The sequence below is a fragment of the Xiphophorus couchianus genome, chromosome 7, assembly GCF_001444195.1.
Source record: "Xiphophorus couchianus chromosome 7, X_couchianus-1.0, whole genome shotgun sequence".
Classification (NCBI taxonomy): Eukaryota; Metazoa; Chordata; class Actinopteri; order Cyprinodontiformes; family Poeciliidae; genus Xiphophorus; species Xiphophorus couchianus.
In genome coordinates, this window is record NC_040234.1 from 29,469,228 (window position 1) to 29,488,870 (window position 19,643).

The window sequence follows — 19,643 nt, forward strand, 5'->3', positions numbered from 1 at the left end:
TTACATTTCGGTTGATAGGAGCTGCAGTAAAGTTGATCGTTGAATAAACTGACAAACATTTTTCCTGCCACTATTTGCTTTTGTGAAATAAGAAACTGAAAGATCTTCAATTACATTAAGCAACACTTACACTCCAACATTTGCTACAGGAAAATCCAAATCTTTCAGATGATTTGATGGTCATTTGACAGCTAGCATGTAGTTTTACTCAAATAAACTCATTCAAACAAATCTTAGTGAATGTTTAATTTAAGATGCTAATGTAACACTGCTTCCTAGAAATGCATCATGCAAATTTCTAAGCGACATGAATATAAGAAACACACTTTATGCTCCTGGGACATTTTGATGCATTTGAGAGTTTCAGATGTGGTTTACATTTTTGAGAAGTTTGAGAATGTGAAGTAGCTGTATATCCAAAGTATTTCACATTCTTGCAAAGTCTGCTGCAGAACTCGAACCAGTGAGTCTCACCACAGTGATTATATTAGCTGAGTCACAATACAGGTGGCTTCTGTGGACATATTAAATAAGTAGAAGTTGTATAATTGTAGAGATATTTCCCACAGTGGCATTAATTTAAACAAACATTTCACCCTCAATAAGTTGCTAATGTGTATTCTAGTCTCTCCACCTGCCCACATTGTTATATTAAGAATGCATGGCTATGAATAAATTAGCAACAAGTTGGTGTAGTTCAAATTGTTATAAATATTTAATATCAATTTCACCATTGTGTTCCCCAATTGAAAATCAGGGTTTGTTAGCTCCCTACCAATGAATACAAACTCAAAAAATAAACTGTTTGTGTATTCAGAAGTTTATACCCTTTTTGTTTTCTTCAAACTTCATTAAAACTTGAGTCTTGCTCCTGTTGTCACAACGTTTCATTGTTTTGTCTATTTTCTGCTTAGGCCGTAGCAAAAAGAAGGAGCGTTGCCTGAATGAGAATATGTACCCGCTGGAAGAGAACCAGACTTGTCCCTGTAATGAGTTTTTGTCTCAGCCATTTGGGAATTGGTCTGCATGCATCCTTCCAAATCCTCCAGTTTTTGAGTCGCTGCACGGTTGGATGAGGCACCGAGAGGTAAAAGAGTGTGGCCAAGGTCTCCGCTACAGAGCTGTGGCCTGCATTGACCAGCGGGGACATCTGGTTAACCCCACGCTCTGCACAGACTCAGGTATAATTGAATATCAAAAATTATCTGCTATATGAACTTCATAGAGGGTTTCCAACTTCTCTTCTTTTACAAATGAATCCTGACTGTTTCAAGATCTGCTAGTTCTACCAATTAATTATTTTTTTAGGCAAACAATAGGCTGAAGTTGTTACTTGTGGAGGGAGTCGTCTTTGCAACCATCAGTCTGGAAAAATATGGGATTTGATTGCTCCTTCTTATTCTGAATCAGGCTGAATTTTTTTGTTCAATTATAGGCTACATCGTGGAGGTTTGTCACATCCCTTGCCCCCTGGACTGTAAGCTCAGCGATTGGTCTTCTTGGTCGGCATGCAGTTCCTCCTGTGGCAGCGGGCTGAAAATTAGGTCTAAGTGGCTCAGGGAGAAAGCCTTTAACGGCGGACGCCCGTGCCCCAAGCTGGATTTGAAGAACCAGGTAAAGATGGCTTTGTGCTTTTATAAAACACGTCATTTATATAGAAATAAAACGGTCAAGCCAACAGTTATTCGTTATTGCAGTTGTTCTTGAATTTCTTTGTTTTAAAACATTACTTCAGAAAGCCTTTGCGTATTTCACTGAGATTATTAATGTGATAGACTAAAACTATGCACCACAAAATGGTGCATTGTTTTTCTAAATGTTAATCTAAAAAGTATGCCATTCATTTGTTCAGCTTTCATCCTCACTTGCCATTGACAATACTTTGAAAAATCACCTTTCACTTTACAAAATAGCTTGTCTGCTTTCAGATTGAAATATCCTCTGTTAAGATAAATTTTATGTTTTTTTCGTTTGGATTCTACACTTTGAGTGGACCATTCTAACACATGACCTAAACCAGTTCCAGTGTCGCTCTGGTTGTGTGTATGTAGTAATTGTGCTGCTGGAAGGAAACCTCTTTCTTAAGACTTTACGCCCTTTATTTTTTTCTTTAATTGACCTATGATAAGCTCTGCATCTCCTATTAACTATGATGAACAAAAACATCTCTACAGGATGCTGTGTTAGTTTTAGGCCAGACATGGCCTTTTACAAATAGGCTAAAAGGCTCAATTCAGAGTACCTCCTTGAAAATGTTTCCTGTTAAGTAATAAGTGGGTCTATTTGTGGATTTCATTCAACAATGATTTATTTTCTTCCCATGCTTCCATTAAGGGGAAGCTGCTTCACAGCTTATTGGTATGTCTGTCAGTTTAAGTGGAGGATGAGGTTTTCCTGTTGTGTCTTACCCCTTTTTAGATGGTTGGTTGAACATTTCAGCGAGATTTTCCTAAGCTTGGAAATTGTTTTACTTATAAAACCCTGTTTTAACTATCAGTACGTTATTCCTGGCCTTTCTGGTGTGTTACTCAGCATTCAGGATGTTACATTTTTATGTCACAAATTCTAACCAACCTCTTAGGTCTTTTTCAGAATCGTTGGAAAAGGCCTGATATCCTTAAACTTTACTCTGATATAAGGATATCAGAGTAAAGAATGCTGAATAGAAATGCATGCTCCACTTTTTAGACTTTTATTTGTACACAACTTTTTCACTCCACTTTTCAATTATGCATTACTTTGTTACTTTTTTTATTGATGTAATAAGACTAAGTGTGAAAAGATTCTTTTGCAAATCACTTGAAAAAGTGCTTCTAACTTTTTCTTAAAACTAAGTAAAACTCAAGATTTTAGCTTACATAGAGTAAAGCAATTTTTTTAAAATTTCTCTTCTTTATTAACATAGTTTTCTAAAATCCATACAACAGAATCCAGATAGGACAGACAGTAAGCCTACTTAATGCTAAAATTGTCCGGACATCATATTTTACAAAGACATGCATAACATTATCTTACCGGGTACATTAATATGGCATATACGTCAGTTCCCATCTAAATTCATAACATATTTGCAGTATGTTCTTTGAATATATTTCTTCATCCTCTTTGTTTTTAATCTAAACGCTATCTCAGTGAACTTGTTGCATTCTGCTCACACTTCAATGACAAGCTTTATTGCCCGTCAGACAGTGGGACTCCTGGGTGACCTGTTCATTTCCTGGAGTCTTCAGTCAGACTAAATCATTGGCCTTGCACGACATGCCCTTCCTGTGACATGAGAACGGGGAAAAGGCAGAGAGTGAGGAGAGAAGTGGACAGATGGGAGGTGTTGATATTCCACAGTCAGGTTTTCTCTGCATTTCAGAATACTCCGCAACAGCACTTCTCTCATGGGGGTCATGGTTTAAAGCGAGGAAGGGTTTTATGAATGCTGCCTTTATGCTTGGATGGACTGGAAAAGGACACTACCGCTCGTGGAGGTCACTATGGAGATGAGGCGTGGCTTTGTGAAAAATATTCATACGCGTTCCAGTGGAGAGTTGTGTACAGATGGTTAAGTGCCCACTAACAATGTCTGTGTGGGCCCTGTTTTAATGCCCCGTAATAACCCCTCCTCCTGAAATATGAGCTCTTTGTTGCCCTTGAGCTCGTAGCGTTATCCTGAGGGTGGAGTGCAGTATGTTGTTAACATTACCAAATTGGCTATTTGGAGTTAAGCACATCTCCCTGAGACGTGGGTGGAAAGACAGCCCAACCTTTACACTAATGCACTAAGCATAGATCTGTAAGGTTATTTGTCCATTCTGCTACATTAAGCAAGAAACTCCCTCAGGCGGCCCAACAGGGTGCAAGAGAAAGCAGCTTGCTTGAAATATCAGTGAATTTGCTCAGATTTCAAACCTACATTTAGTGTCTACAGTCTGCCCCTCTTATGGTTTTGGAGTGATTGTTAATATTTCTATCACAAACGGTTGCCTTCGTCTTTCACAGACAGTTGCTCTGCTTTTGCTGACTGAGAAGCAGTCATCGGACAAAGACTAGATTCCCTCCCACCAGCAGATGTTCCCCCTTGAGCCGTAGCCAGAAGTGATTGGCTTGACAGAGATGAAATTTACAGAGCACCACAAGTCATCCTCTCGTCTAATGGTTGAGTGAGCAAGAAAGATTAGGAGAAAGATAAGAGTTGGAGAGATGAAGGGCCACATAGAAATAATAAGCAAAAATAGTTGCAGTGTCAAAAGGGCTGCATGGAATACAGGCATTGAGTTTAAATGTGATTTCTATGTAGCGGCCTTTTTTTAATTTTTTTTTCTTTCCAGGAGTAAAAATCAGACAATTGGTAAATTAATCCACATGAATAATTCATCTATGTGAAACGCCCCCTCAGGTCTTCTTTGACAAATGGAGAGAGAAATAATTGAAAGACTAACTTTAGTAGAATAATACTAAATACACAAGCCACCTTTATCCCCCAAATCTGCATATTTTAGTTAGTTGTATTTGTGAAGGTTACCGAAATGTCATATTCCTAATTTCACAAACTCACCTGTTGTTTTGCTTTCTGAAGTTCAGACATAATTCTTTGGCAACATTGCTGTTATCTTAGAAACCAGGAAAACTTTCTTTGGCGGAGAAAAGCTGTCTACCGTGGGCAAAACATTACATTAGGTTTTTTGTTGAAAAATATAATAATCTGATAAAATTTCCTTGTAAAAGAAAGACGGAGATACGGAGATTTAACCTCTTTTTAACTGTATTAAATACAGTCACATATATGTTTCTCTTTGTTTCAGTTTAATTAGGAAAAACTATTTCTATTTGGTAAATGACACAATATTAAGACTTTTTTTTTTTAACTTTTTGTAAATTTCAGAATGTTCATATAATTCTTTACTATTTTCTTAAACTGCCTTTCTAAACAGAATGATTTTGGTCAAACATTTTGGATATTCTTTCACAAGTTTCACCTTTTCAGCTCTGCCCTGAGGGTTTTATGATGGCCTCTCTAAAACGCTGACCTTGTTGTCCTTAAGCCACTTTGTAACAAGCTTAGGGTACTTGTTTATCCAAAACATCCATTTGTGCCCACGCCTTAACTTCCTATCTGATGTCTTTAGATGCTACTTCAAGATTTTAGTTGAATGTTACTTTTTGTATGAAGTGCATCAGCCCACCTGCAACAAATTAACCTCACATCATAATGCTTTTTTTTTTACTTCACAATTCGGATTTCATGCTTATGTGTCTCCCCTTTTTCCTCCAGTGTACTGATGGTCATCATATTAAAACACTTCAATTTCAGTTTCTTCAGACCACAAGATATTTCTTAAAAAAAAAAAAAAATCCCCCAGACTGCATATGAAAACAGTAAACTGTCTATTTTTGCTTAGCTTTTAAAATTAGGACTTTTAGTTTTTTCAGCTTATGTCAGTACAGGACTCATGGATATTAATTTTTACCTACCAGCTTTAACCATCACATTCACTGGGTGTTTTGCTTGTAGTCTTAAATGCACATTTGATACAAAAACACCTCCTGAATTCCTCTCATTCCCTCTAATTCCTGTATGATGTGATGGCAGATGAACGTGGCATCTTTCAACATTTGGAAATCATGTCCAATCCTGAGCATAGATCTTTTGCAGATTTCTTTTCGTAACATCATGCCAGTTTTATTTTTATCATGATGTGCCACTAAGAAGAAATGTGTTTGACATGTTGCCTTAAAATAGGTTGTCATTTCTGCCTCTAATTAACAGAGATATTGTGAATTAATCTATGATGATGTCATCATCTGGGCCGTCTCAACTTGCAATTATAAATTATGAAATTTTAAATGGGTGGCATAATAATCTTGGTAATATTATAAATTTGAGACAAGTAATATAACACATACAAATAAAAAAATGCACATTATTCTGCTTACTACTGTTTAATTTAGCTATTCTGTGTACTATTTAGGAAACAGAAATAATTTGGGTAATCCTGGCTGAACAAAAAAAATATGTATATATTTTGAATAGTTTTATGTAATGAAGTGTGGAAATAACCTTATTTACCTCATTGAGTTGCTGTCACAGATAATAAATACGTTTTTGAACACTATCACATTATAACATGATAATTATACTGCAGAAAAGTGATAATATATTTCACAAAGGTGATAAATTCACCCGGGTGGTGGTGGTATTTAGACTGCACTGACAACACGATTCAACAGTAGGAAGAAGTTGGCATACAGGTTAATTTTGGATACGTGTGAGAAATGAATGGCTAGTTAGAACATGTCCATGTTGAACACATTTAAGGTGGTGAAACTTATATCCATGTAGCCTTTCATAGCTCCGCTGCTGGTCAATGAGGAAGAGTGCAACATCTAGAGGATTGGACTATCTTTTTTTTCCTTCTGTGCAGTGTCATTCTGTCTAGGATCCTGATTTCGTCCACAACTCCATGAGATACAAACTTCATGTTTGTATCTGCTTTTTGGGACTGCTCATTCTGAAACAGGTCAAATATCCACTGAGAGCTGCACTCCTTACCAAGTTTCAAGCCAACATCTAAACTTTAGGGATTGTTGTAATTCTGCCAAGCACATCTTCTAGCATATAATTACTTTATACATACTGTAATACGATACTTTGTTATGCAACATTTTTTGCAAATTAAGGTCTTACTTCCTTAATAAGATCAATTTAACAATACCCAGGACATCTAGATCATTGCCTGCACCCAATATATGTTTAAGACTTTTACATCTGATACCAATACCAATATTTTCTCAGATTGATTCCATCTAAAGAGATAAAGTAGAGAATTTACAATTTATCTCTTTAGTTTCTATTGCTTTGGTAAAGCTCTCCCTGAAATGCAATCTTTATCATTCTCAATTTGCCCCTTCACTGATTTGTGTTTGCATTTCGCACCCATACAACAAACCATTATTTACTAGTTTTAAAATAGCTTAAATCTGACATATACATGTCACATATAATATTTGATCTTGTTCTACTTGACCTCATGAGTGCACATTAGCTGAAACAGCCTTCTCCCACTGCACTATATACAACAATGATTGGTATGTTTTTTTAATATTACATGGATGATTTAAATGTATATGCACCGATTAGAAGGCTGTTTGCCAGATGATAACATGCTGGCTGGTTTTTATCATTTGGTTTTGGTAGAACAAAGGCTATAAAGCACTCCACAGCCAGCAAGTACACTCATTTCTAAACTGATTGTGATGCATTGAGGAAAGTTTGCATGGACAAATGGATGTGCACACTTTTACAAAATCAATTACTTTGTGCATTAATAGTATGCACAATTTTCTGAGCAAGGTCCATGATCCTGCAAAGCCCCTATTTATTTGAAGTGAGCACATGTTGAGGATCATCCACAAAGAGGGCCTTATGGCCTAGCAAAAACACCACTCAGATTCAGATTTTTCAGAGTGTAATGGTTTTCTTAAAGTATTTTTTTTTACAATTTAGACACACAAAACATTTGGCATATAAATGTAGGCCACACACTCTTATTTTTGCAATCCCAGTCAGGAGACACAAGATGCCCTAAGAGATTATAATAGAAGAATCACAGATGTCAAAGCTGAGCTCCCAGAGAAACACACAAATTGGAACTATAATTACAGGAGACATTTGAATTTCATCATAACTCCCACATGTGTTTCCTGTCAAGCTATCCAATGGTGGATGCACATTCCACATAATACAAAGGAACTGTCTGCACTGTCTGGCAGCCTCTGTGCCAGTCACATAGTTATTTTTTAATTCTGTTAATATCTGCACTCCATCGAACCTGGAACTGTCCTAGGTTCCAGGTTCGATGGAACCTACAACATTCATTGTTTGTTACCTGAGTTTTGTCATTTTTGTGTCTTTGTGTATTTTGGATTTTTTTTTCACGTGTAGCATAAATCTCTAAACAGTTTTTTATGGTGTTATCATGCTTTATATGTAAAACAGAGTTTTGCCAGTTGCTTCCCTTCTCATATGATTTCACATTTAACTGCTGTGTTGTGCAACATTTCAGTTCGCATCAAGATTTCATGGATATTTCACGGGCTTAAATTGTTACCACCTGTACTTTTCTGCCATGTAGAACTAAACTCAGATAAAACTGAAATGTTACTAATTGTCAGCAGTCCGCCCTCTTTAAAACCAATAACGTCTCCCTGATTGACAGTCCTCAATCTCCTCCTCAGGTATATGTGGGTGTCATCCATGACAGTATCGTCTTCTTTCAATCCCACACTAATAATATTGTCCCATGTGCTTATTTCCATTTTTGTTCCATAAATTGCCTCCGCCCCTCTTTCAACCTTCATTTCATCGCTGTCCTTGCTCATAGACTAGTCACCTCCAGTCTTGAGTATTGTAATTCTCTTCTCTACGGTCTCCCACAGAAGTGCCTCCATAAACTTCAAACGGTTCAGAAGTCTGCCACCCGTATCATCACCCAGACCCCCTCCTTCCATCCCATCTATTCCATTTTACAACACCTACACTGACTTTCCATCAACTCCAGGAGCCAATTATCGTATTATTGATTGTATTATTATCATTAATATTCCTACAGTATTAAAAATCTAGTAAAAAGGAAATATATATATTTTTTTGTGTGCTTGTTTATTTTTGTTTGTGGTCTTGGTGTTATTAACAAATATATATAAAAAACCCACACTGTCAGCTAGATTGCTAAACTCTGTACCCTCATAAGTAGTTGCCATATTGAGATAGTTAATACTGAAGGTCCTCCTGTCCTTCACCAGAACTATAGAAATTGGTTCTCCTTGACCTAGTTGTGTGACAAAGTTGCATTATCTTGTTCTCAGGGAGGGATCTGCCTCCCCTTCTCAACACCAAGTTTGGTTGAACTTGGTGTTCAACTAAGTTGAACACCAAGTGTGATGTGTTGTGTGATTGGTCAGAGGTTTGTGAGCTTGTTTTATGCAGTAATGCCAAAAAACAGCAATGATATTTCACTTCATCTAGTTCACTTCTGTTATACAGCTTTTGGATCCACAGAGTACATAAATACTTTTAAGGACTGTTTGTCTGATGCGATAAGATGTTATGTACATTCACAAAATATCACAAAATACCTTCAAAGATAATCAAATACCTAATAACTCATGGATGGAAAATGGAAAGTCATTGTCCCCAGAGGAGGCTGTCTGCAAAAAGGTGTGGCATTTTCTCTGTTAATCACTCACTTAGTTATCTATCTAAGGAGGTGGGGTGATCTGAGGTGTGTGTGAAAATGAATATCCCACAACCACATAACCGTACGCCTACTACTTAGTTTTACGTCCAGAATGGGAGAGTCTTAAGGAGGATAATTGGGGGATAATTAGAATTTATAGCATCCCAGTGGTTTAAGAACAAATGATAATGCAGTTTATCTTAAAATATTATTAAAGAAGGTGGTACCGTATAGCAGAGTGGGCTACTATATTACATGACTGTAAACAATTTATCTTGACACTGTGTCTCTCCTAAATGTCTCAAATTGTAAACACAAATCACAGCATGTCTCTTTCTATGGTGGGTTGAAACAAACTTTTCTTGATGTGTTAAGTCAGTTTTGCTCTGCTTGTTTTTTTTCTCTTCAGAAATCTTTATTGACTGAGCTTGAGATTTACCCGTCTTGTCATGCCACTTCAGCACAGATCCATGGAGGCAATAATCATGTCTGAGCAACATATTCCTCCACAGCTGTTGACAATATTCTGTGACTCCAAGCAATGACAGATCTAATATTAGGGTTGTTCACAAACTAAAACTTCTCTGTTGATACCGTTGGGTTTTTGCTGATGTGCCTGAATGTTTTATTATTTTTTCTACTGTTTGTACGTCTGTTGTCAACAGTCCTCTGTCAATCTCCCTGCATCAACAAATTAAGCATTTGGTGCTTTCATGTCATGATTCGATGTCTTGGCTCCCTTCACTGGGCTGTCGGTGTGCCTGGCAATTGAGCATTAAGGCTGTTGGTGCTGTTGGCAGAGTTTCCATTACAAGAAAACATGCCTGAAGAGTCATGCATTTGGTCATATAGATAGATTTTTAGTATTCCAACATTTTTTTTTGAAGAACATTAACTGCACATATGATGCTGTTTAATCATGATGAGATGATATTCTGCTTTGTGTCATCCTTCTGGATACAAGACATAAATACATGATTCTTTGTCATTTTTAGCTTTATTCTGTTGCTATTGGGGGAAGTTCTGTGTAGCAGGCTGATGTAATAAGCTCTGTTAAAGATAAGCTTATTGATGCACAAGTCTTTGGCATATCTCTTGGGTAACAATAGAACCACCAGGGTATGCAGAAAATAACCACACACAGAAAGATAAATCACATAAAACATTCACTAAAACCAGTCAAATCTGGCAATTGTTTTTTCTTGTTTCCAAATGTTTTAGTAAGTCATCTTCAAGACAGTAATAGTTGATTTTGTCACGGTCATGTCTTTGTGTCATGTTTTTTTTTTTTTTTGTTTAACAGCGATCAAAGCAGGACAACATAGGGTAAAAATGTTGGAAGCATTGGTATGTTCACAAACAAAACAGTTTTATGTATGCAGCAACACACACACACAAACAAAACATTTACCAGTACACCCCATTTCAAGCGTTACATTAGATCTGCAACAAGAAACGACTGTTCCCATGTCGATAGTTGCAGTTAAGGCATTTCTGGTTTTGTATTCCATTCATTTACTCTTTGAATTCGTCCTTGTTGTGTTATTTGCTTAGCACAGATATAATTTTGAGATCATTTTGTGTTGAGCCAAGAACATACTCAGTGTATAATTGTCAGCATAGCTCACAAATGAAATGATTCTGCCATATGGCCACAAAGAGGATCAATCCTTTTTCTACATCGATACCTTTAAGCAATTTTACCAGCTTTGTGGGGGTTTTTGTCAAGTTTCTAAGGCATATTTTTTTAACAGTTTCAATCTTCCCTATCTATTTAGTTCATATCTTACCACACTATGTTCTAGGTATTTACATACAATGAATAAAAAAATGCATACACATTTTTCTTCACTGTTTGAGGTTAAATCAGTTCATAATTCTCTACTTTTACATTAGTTAGAATCACCAAAATGTTGCCAGAAAACTTAGGGAGATCATCTTTAAAGATATTTTTGTAACTTTCTTCAAATTCAGAAGATTACATACATTTGATCAGTGTCAGGGATAATTGTCATAAACTTGAGACTCGGAACAAATCTTTTGAGCGCAGTTTGTTTAGACTGCATTTGGTTCAATACATATTTAACAGTCAATGCACTTCATTTCTCACTGGTTCTTTTGAAGGTATGAAGCATTTCTCTGTCTTTCAAAATCTCTATCATCACCTATTGATGAAAATGTCCTTTGACAAGATTCATTTTGACAGATGTTGCTCTTTGTGTTTCAAGTAAAGCCTCATTAGAAAAGGAACTTCAGTTATTGGTGTTTGCGCTAATTGGTCAAACCTGCTGAACTTGATGCGTTCATTTACTGCAATCTGGTTGGGAATCCAGTCTAGAAGAAGATTATGTTGTTCTTTAACATCCCTTCCCTTGACATTTTCTAAAAGGAGCATGGGTGAAAATTAAGCACTTTTTGATGCTCGACAGCTCTTTTGTTTTTACTGTAATGAGGGCTTAAACATGTTCCGGAAGTCATTACCATGTGCTGTCAGAGCTATTTTATAATAAATTGTATACATTCTAAGTGGAGAGCTCTGATGTTGTGATGCTAATTAGTCGAGAACATCAAGAACTTTTAAAATTACCCACATCTGAGAGACAGACTCTTCTGAGTTCAGTGGTAGAATTGCCAAGGCACAGTACAAAACAATTTTCCTGCTCTGACAGGGTGAATGAAGTGGTCACTTTCAATAGACTATCTGAAACATAGAAAATTACAAGAGCAAATTGGTTCTCACAATTTTTGCAGATCATAGAACTCCTTCAGGGCAATCTGTTAAAGGTACTCTGAAAAATTCAACCTTTAATATAATACCGATATAAACTTGTTTTACTGCAAATTAAAGGGAAACCACAGATTTAGAGATAACATATAATAATATAGAATCTTTCGTGACTGTGTGATGTCAACACATGAAAAGAAAAATAATGTCCAGAAGCATTTTAATAGCTACAAAAAGCTCAATAATGCAAAATTTCATAAGTGGAGAAAGACAGCCCAGATTTAGAGCAGAATTGTCGTTTTTTTCACTTATAAATCTAAAACTGGAAAGAATAAACATGTTTTTTCATTCAGCAGCCACAACGTCTATAATGTCTACAACTTCTTAAGGCTTAACATCAAATTCAGTAATTTTAGACTTTTTAATATCTAAGCTATGAGTGTGTCTTGTTATCATGTTACTATGACAACAGGCAACTATGAGTCATCATGCAAAACACTGAATCATGTGGCTATTTTTTTCCCCATTTTTTGTGGATTATGTTATGTCTGCTTTGCATAAAATATCTGACTTTATGGTAAAAAGCACAAAAAACTAAATTGATGTTGTAAACCTTATGTCCGGGGATGCTGTGACATCCAATATATCAACTTATTCTTTTTTAATCTTAAATACATAGTGAGTGACAGAGAGGACAAATGTGTCAGCCACATGCACCACTTTTTTTTTACTATGTGCACCGAGAAGTGCTTTTGACAGCTGCTGTTATGCCACATTTCACCACCTACAGAGGAAGAAGCAGCTCTTTCCTGCTGCTTTGAAATATGACAATCATCATTTCCTTTTCCTATTTATAAGTTTTAGCAGTCCAACATTTTATCTTGACCTTCTCTGTTTGGATTTTTGTACGCCTTCCTTAGTACAGCTGACATGACAAGGGACGATAAAACAGGAAAGAAGCAAAGCTCCAGGATTATAACGTCATTCAAGCTTCATTTGCTCCAAAGTTCAGGTGACATTACTGATGTATTCATCATTTAATTTATAGTTAGCTCAACACACTAGCGGAACAAGTCAGAGTCTGGCGGGGGGCAGGGCTAATGACCGGGCCCTTTATACCCAAATAATAAAGCTCATGATCATTTAACTTTACAACATAGACATGCCCGCAGTTTCACCACCACCGAGAGCGAAATCTATCTGACATGAAGTACAACAAACCAAGAGAACAACAGAAACATCAGGCTACTGGTCACTAATTTTTGAAACAACACACATTCAAAGTAGATCAGAACCGCGGATAGCGATCGGATCATTTTGACACTCTTATCAATTTCAACTCAGAGCCTGAAGCCTGGTTGACTCGTTGAAGAAGGTACGCATCTGGAAGATGCTCTTCCAGTGCTCCAATGTAAACCTTATAACCAATATTAACGATCCACTTGTAATTTTGTGTGTCATAAAGTTAAATGTAAGAGTGAAAATAAAGTCAGTCATGTAGCACAACATTTTATTCAATATTTTCCACCCACTGTGTCACTAAAATCAGTCAGTCTTGTAAAGTTTTTAGCAACCATGAGTCAACAGTAGGGGCAGCCTAATATATAATCTACTGGGGCCACCATACTATATAATCCATCATACTCAACATGAGGGTATGCCCCCACCCCAACATGACCAGGTGAACTGGTAATGTTGATAATGTACTGTAGTAAATAACTGAAGTCAATCTGAAAAAAGTCAAATTTACACAAATATGTTATACAACTAAGTAACCTGTACAGTAAGCCGATATTCAACAATATTGGATGTTTATTGTTATTTAAAACCTAATTTTATGCGGTTGACCAAAAATGTTGCAGATCATTTGTGTAAAATGTCTAAATTGTCTAAAATGATTGTACATTTTAAGTTGTGGAGTGATCAATTAAAAAAATTTAACATAAAAAAAACAAGTTTTTGTTAAATTGCGCAAATCTGGAAATACCTCTGGTCTTGAGCAGTGGCAGACACTAGTGAAGGCATGTTGCATTTTTCTTCTGTTTGCTAGCTAATAAAAGATTTCTTTCTACGGGCATAAGACATTCAAATTGGAATAATACTGACATTTGCTCTTCAAAATATTTACACTTTACAGCGTCTTTAATTCTTTGAGGTATAGATGGTCTCAGCTTTAAAGATCAATAGTTTCTATTATGTGCTAATAAGAAAATATTTCATTACACGTAGGAGTGAACATTAAAATAACATAAGAAAGTAACATCACTGACTTTAATATCATGTTGCACTCAGTGTTTGTATTTTATTACCATAATAGCTACGTCTCTCTGTGCATTTCAGTTACCATGTGGCCTTTACATGCATTCCAAAGGGAGAATTAGCTAGATTTATGTCTTTGAAAATAATACTATCCGAGCCTTCTGTATGCAATTCTGTCAGAAATTGTATATAAATTACAAGCTCCCAAATGTATAAAAGAATAAGCGTAAATTGTTGGTGCTAAATTTGTATGTACAGTATAAATAAAGACTGTATTTAAATCCAACAGAAAGTGTGAGAACATGCAGATGGTTGCCTATTTCTCTTCTTTGAGAGAGCAAAGAAGCAAAAAAAACTTATGTACAAAATATATACATAGGGAAACAGACAGATTTTCTTGGTAGGACTATCACATCCTAAAAGCCTTTATGTTGTGAGTAGGTGTGACAGACAAATCTATCCTCTCCTTTAAGCTACTTCACACCTGTCGAGATAAAAATGACCAGAGATAGCAGACACACCTCGTACAAATGCAAAGAAAAACAGGCAGAAAACTTCAGATAATGATATTAAGGTATATATATATATATAGCAAACCTTAATATATTTTTTATTAAGGTTTGCTAGTCTCAGAGATGCTTTTTCACTGGGAAGCACTTATTTGTTGATTTTACGAATAGATGTAGGAAAACAGCTCGGCTAAATAGAGATGTAGACAATAGAAACCGCTGAGCAGATTGCAGGGGGAAACCATGATCAAGTTTAGCAGCAAGAGGAATGGTATGGTTTTAGAGGATGAGTGGGGGATAGTGGAGTCAAGCTGGTGAAAAGTGGTCGCAGAACGAGGAGCAGGGTTAGGAAGAGCACGGGGAGATTCAAAACAACAAATGGTGGCAAGAATGGAATGAACTGGCAACTGAGTGTACAATCTTGCATTGGTGGAGATGAAGGTCTGTACAAATAGAAGAGGGGGGTTGGAAATGAGAAGCAGCCTGCAGCTTGACATGTGGTACAGAACTCTGATCTCTGATCCTTCCATTTCTGGTAACCAAGCACAAAACAGGCACTCTTATACAGAGTTGGGAAAAATGCTCTCCAACAGAAAGACGGAGAGGTGAAAGGAGAAAGAGCTCTGCAGAGTGCAGCTGAAAACATACATTTACATCACTGTTTAAAGCTGCAATATGTAACTTTTATTAAAATATTATTTTTCTACATTAAAATGATCATTCTGTCATTACAGATTTAACCAGGTAATCTGTGAAAACAAAATGAAGCTCTTCCGCCTTCTCACATTGTTCCCAGTACTAACTGCAGAAATACCGTTGGTCAAAAACAACCAATCAGAGCCAGGAGGAGGGCCTTAACATTGTCAATCATTCTAGTGTGTGTGCTGCTTACACCCTCCCGCCTTGCTACAACTGGCTTACCACAACTGAGCCTGCCATGAATGCTCCAAATATTTAGCATGGACACTGATGACAGTGGATAAACACTTTTCCTGGGACAATAAGTTTCTCTACCATTAGTAAATTAAGGAGCATGTACATGAGCATGATAGTCAGCGCTAAGAATTTCCTCCTGGCTCTGATTGGTTGTTTTTGATCGGGAGTGGTGCATTTCTGCAGATGACAGCTCACAAAGTTGGAGAAGGTGGTGAGCTAGATTTTTTCACAGATTACACATTTTAGGTATGTCACTGTCTTTATACACAAATGTTTACATGTAACAGTTTCTGAGCTTTAAATGTTTCTTTATTCATCATTCATTTTGCAAATGTTCTATGTTCTGCGGAATAATGCAATGACAGTGTTCAGGAATTAAGCTGTATGGGTTAAATCCAGGTAATTTTAGAAACACAAAGAATATGAGTCTATATATTTATTTATTTTTTTCTTTGCCATTCTTTCTCTCATGAATTTAGGCTGTTTCCAAGACATCAACATTACAAACATTGCTGAGATCTACTTTATTTGCATTGCATGTTGTTTCAATTGATGTGTCAAGTGATTGGGTTTCCAGAGATCTCTGGCAAATATTCAATTTCTCTTCATTAACTTGAATTTAAAAAGTCAGGCAGGCTTGACATCATGTGTTAAAGATGTTTGACCACAGTTGTTGTGCTACAGGGTTAAGTGCTTGTAAACTATATTTGCTAATGTATTCAGGTCTTGTTAAACTGACTCACCATAATAAATTCAAAAGCAAACAAGAAAGGGGAATTATTTTATGGGCTTGATAGCCAATCAGTTTTTGTAATTACAGAAAGTCATGCTATTGCCTCGCTGGAGAGCAGCTACAGACCTAGGTCTACGTTAATATTAAACATACTGTAAATAGTGTTGGCCCGTGTTTGTTCCACATCCTGGGTGATGACAAATCTGACAGGACGACAGTAATAAAACAGAGGCAGTCACGTAGAAAACACAAGGACGAAAAGCACGTTGTGTGGCCAAAGACGAGAACAGAACGTCATTTGGGTTGGAAAGCTGTGCATTGTAACTGGTTCTGACTACCTTTAAAGTAAATAATACTAGAGATAGTATTTGATATGTTACTGAGAAAATATGAGACAACTTTCAATCTTCATTTTATTCAGTTTTCAGTAGAGTTTAGTTTTGTTATGTAAGTTCACAACAAATGTCATCTCAAGCCAGTTCACAACATAAAACATCACAATTCTACCCAAATATATCAAATCCAATAAAGCTAAATTCAGTATAGATTAACATATTTCTTTCTTTTTGATACCAAATAGTCCGATTTATATCCAGTGGCATACCGGGAATGGTACATTTCTGTTTGTGTGGGTCTATTCATAATTCTCAAATACTAATTGTCCCTCATACAGCCAAATATAGTAGATCACATAACACTAGTAATTCAAAAGACTTATCTGCGTATTCCTTTATTAGATTTTATTTAAGGACTTCAGAGTAAAGGGGTCACATTAAAATGCACTTTTCAAATTTTTAGTAAAAACACTTTTAAATTCCATTTATAATTTTTATACCACTTCAAAATTAGATAATACTTTGTTGCTTTATGACATATTTTTTAATGAAAACAATTATCAAACTTTGTGAAAAGCTTTCAAACAAAAACGCAAAAAAAAAAAAAGGTTTTATTTTCACAGGAACAGTTTTGCTCTGAACTCAAATGTATATATTTTCTGTAAGCTTTGTCTAAATTATTTATCTTGCTCGTTTGTTGATTATGTTGAGAGGTCATCATTGCTGGAGAATAGATACCACCGGGGGTATTTTTCTCCTCTGCATCATCCTGCTTACAGCAGAAGCAACAGACTTTTAGAAGTCAGTCACAATGACAGAGATCTGAAGAGAAATCCTCTACTTCAAATCCCTGTGTCCCATTTTCGGTGTTTGCACTGAAACACAAACCCAGCAGTGAAACCTGTTTGCACTGCCAAGCACTTTTCATGTAGGTATTGTATACATTTGTTTGTGTGGGTCTATTCATAATTTCCCACGTATCTCTGCAGACATATATTGTGATTGCAAAGCAGTGTGGCAAACTAAAAACCAAATAGGCATCCTTGATCTGCACAGTAAAGGGATCTCACAGTGCCGGTGTGCTGTGGGGGGCAGATTTGTGGATTGGTTTAGGCTGCTGTCCTTCTTAGATAGCAGTCTCACTGTTGATCATGTTGTTCTGAGCTGATACCTTGCTCACTGTTTTCTTTTAGGATGACAGTACAACTTAGTTGATATTATTTTGGTTTTGTTAAATTTTCTTTAAACCATTCTTCTTTCAGGGTGACATAATCAGCCAATGATTTCAGTTGCTTTTAAAACCAAGAGCTATGTATACAAGTGTACATTAATTGTGGATTTCCTTGGATCTACACAGAATCAAGTAATACACACAGTCTGAATTATAGACAAGTATAATATTTGGTTAAGTGTCACAAATCAGAGGTATGAAGTTTCTGTAGAGAAACGTCACACATTTTGTTGACTTTAACAAGGTCAACAAAATGCTCCTCTCTTCTTTTTAAAAAACACTTGCTAGAGTGCGGTCAGCTTTAATTGCCCCACTTTGACTGAGGCAATTAAAGCTGCCTTTAAATGACAAGTGTTTCATCTTGTCAGATGGTTTTATTTTGTCTCATCACATCATACAACTTCAGTCTGTACAGCTGGAAATTGAAGTCATACTTGAAGGTTTTTCTTTCGGAGCAAATACTTTGTTTTTGTTTGGGGTCTTCATGGCAGTTTAAGCCACTTGTTCTACACTTTGCTCCACATAAGCGGTATGGACCGTCTGCTTTGGGAAATTATTGCTTGCATTGAACAAACTGCAACCATGGCAGACTACAATTTTAAAGCAGCTCAGAAAATTGTCATCATTGTTCATGAATCCTATTCCTGTTTGCTGATTAGTCCAGTTGAAATTGAAACACAGAAATTGAGTTCAATGGAAGAAATCCCAGAGGGAGCACAGAAGGGAGATGAGAATCTAGCAAACTTGCATAGGAAGGCGATGACAAGGTCAGGCTCAATGGAGCCTTTGAGTTCGTAGATTGCTCCTGAACATCCTGACAAATTTTCTGTCATCTAAAAGTTTGGGCCAGATGGTTGAAAATTCAATGTGCTTCAGTTTCCATAAACAAAACAGTTCAAATAAATCATCAAATATGCAAAGAAAGTTTACATTCATGCCCTTGACAATTAATGTCAACTTCTGTCCAGAATTGTTTCATGCGGGGAGTTAGTATTAAGTATAAAATAGAAAATAACATAATTCCAATCATAAATTCTCCTGTAAACAATCCATAATAGCAGTGAAGTTAATTTAGACATTCCCTAGTTTAAATGTACTGCTAGGAACCTTGTTTTTAAATCGAGCACACAGCCTATATGAGCAGATGTTTATTCACGCTCACCATCTCCAGACAAATTAGTTTCTTGGAGTTGCCCCTCAACTGCAGGCACAGCCAACGCACAGCTGTTACAGCTAACTGTGGCACTTCAGAAATCTCTCAGCAGTATTGAATCACTGTGTTTTGACCAAAAGAGCTGATGAAGCACCTAATCATCCTTTGCCCTCATTAACGAAACACTGAGCAGAATGCAGTAGCTTTTAAAGTTAAATTAAGGCAAAGCTATACATTTATGTCACTGCAGGCTAAATCTAAACTAATGATCATATTGTTTTCTCTCCCTCCTCAACTTCTGGCTTGTCATGCACTGCTAATATGGACATCCACGCAGGCTCAGGTCAGTGCCATTCATTGTGTACATATTCTCTGCTTCAGCTAATGAGGACAAAATGCATGTCAGATCTGTCAAATTCACCAGTCCTGCTGTCTTCTTGGTCCTTTCGTTACAAGCTTAAAAATCAGGCTTAAGGAATAGTTCGAACCAAACCTACTTCGAAAGTCTCTATATTCGTTTTACATTTTCTTACTC

At 36.5% G+C, this 19,643-nt stretch overlaps 1 protein-coding gene across 3 annotated transcripts in view; it reads left to right on the forward strand.

Annotated features, from left to right (window-relative positions):
* Positions 1-19,643, forward strand: part of thsd7ba (thrombospondin, type I, domain containing 7Ba) — a 204,651-nt gene that overhangs the window by 151,187 nt on the left and 33,821 nt on the right. For 2 of the 3 annotated variants that reach the window (XM_028024089.1, XM_028024090.1), the window contains 3 exons: positions 915-1,181; positions 1,436-1,614; positions 19,446-19,451. In XM_028024089.1, coding sequence (XP_027879890.1) covers positions 915-1,181; positions 1,436-1,614; positions 19,446-19,451 — 452 coding nt within the window. The remainder of the gene's footprint in view (positions 1-914; positions 1,182-1,435; positions 1,615-19,445; positions 19,452-19,643) is intronic. The other variant, XM_028024091.1, reaches the window with a different exon arrangement.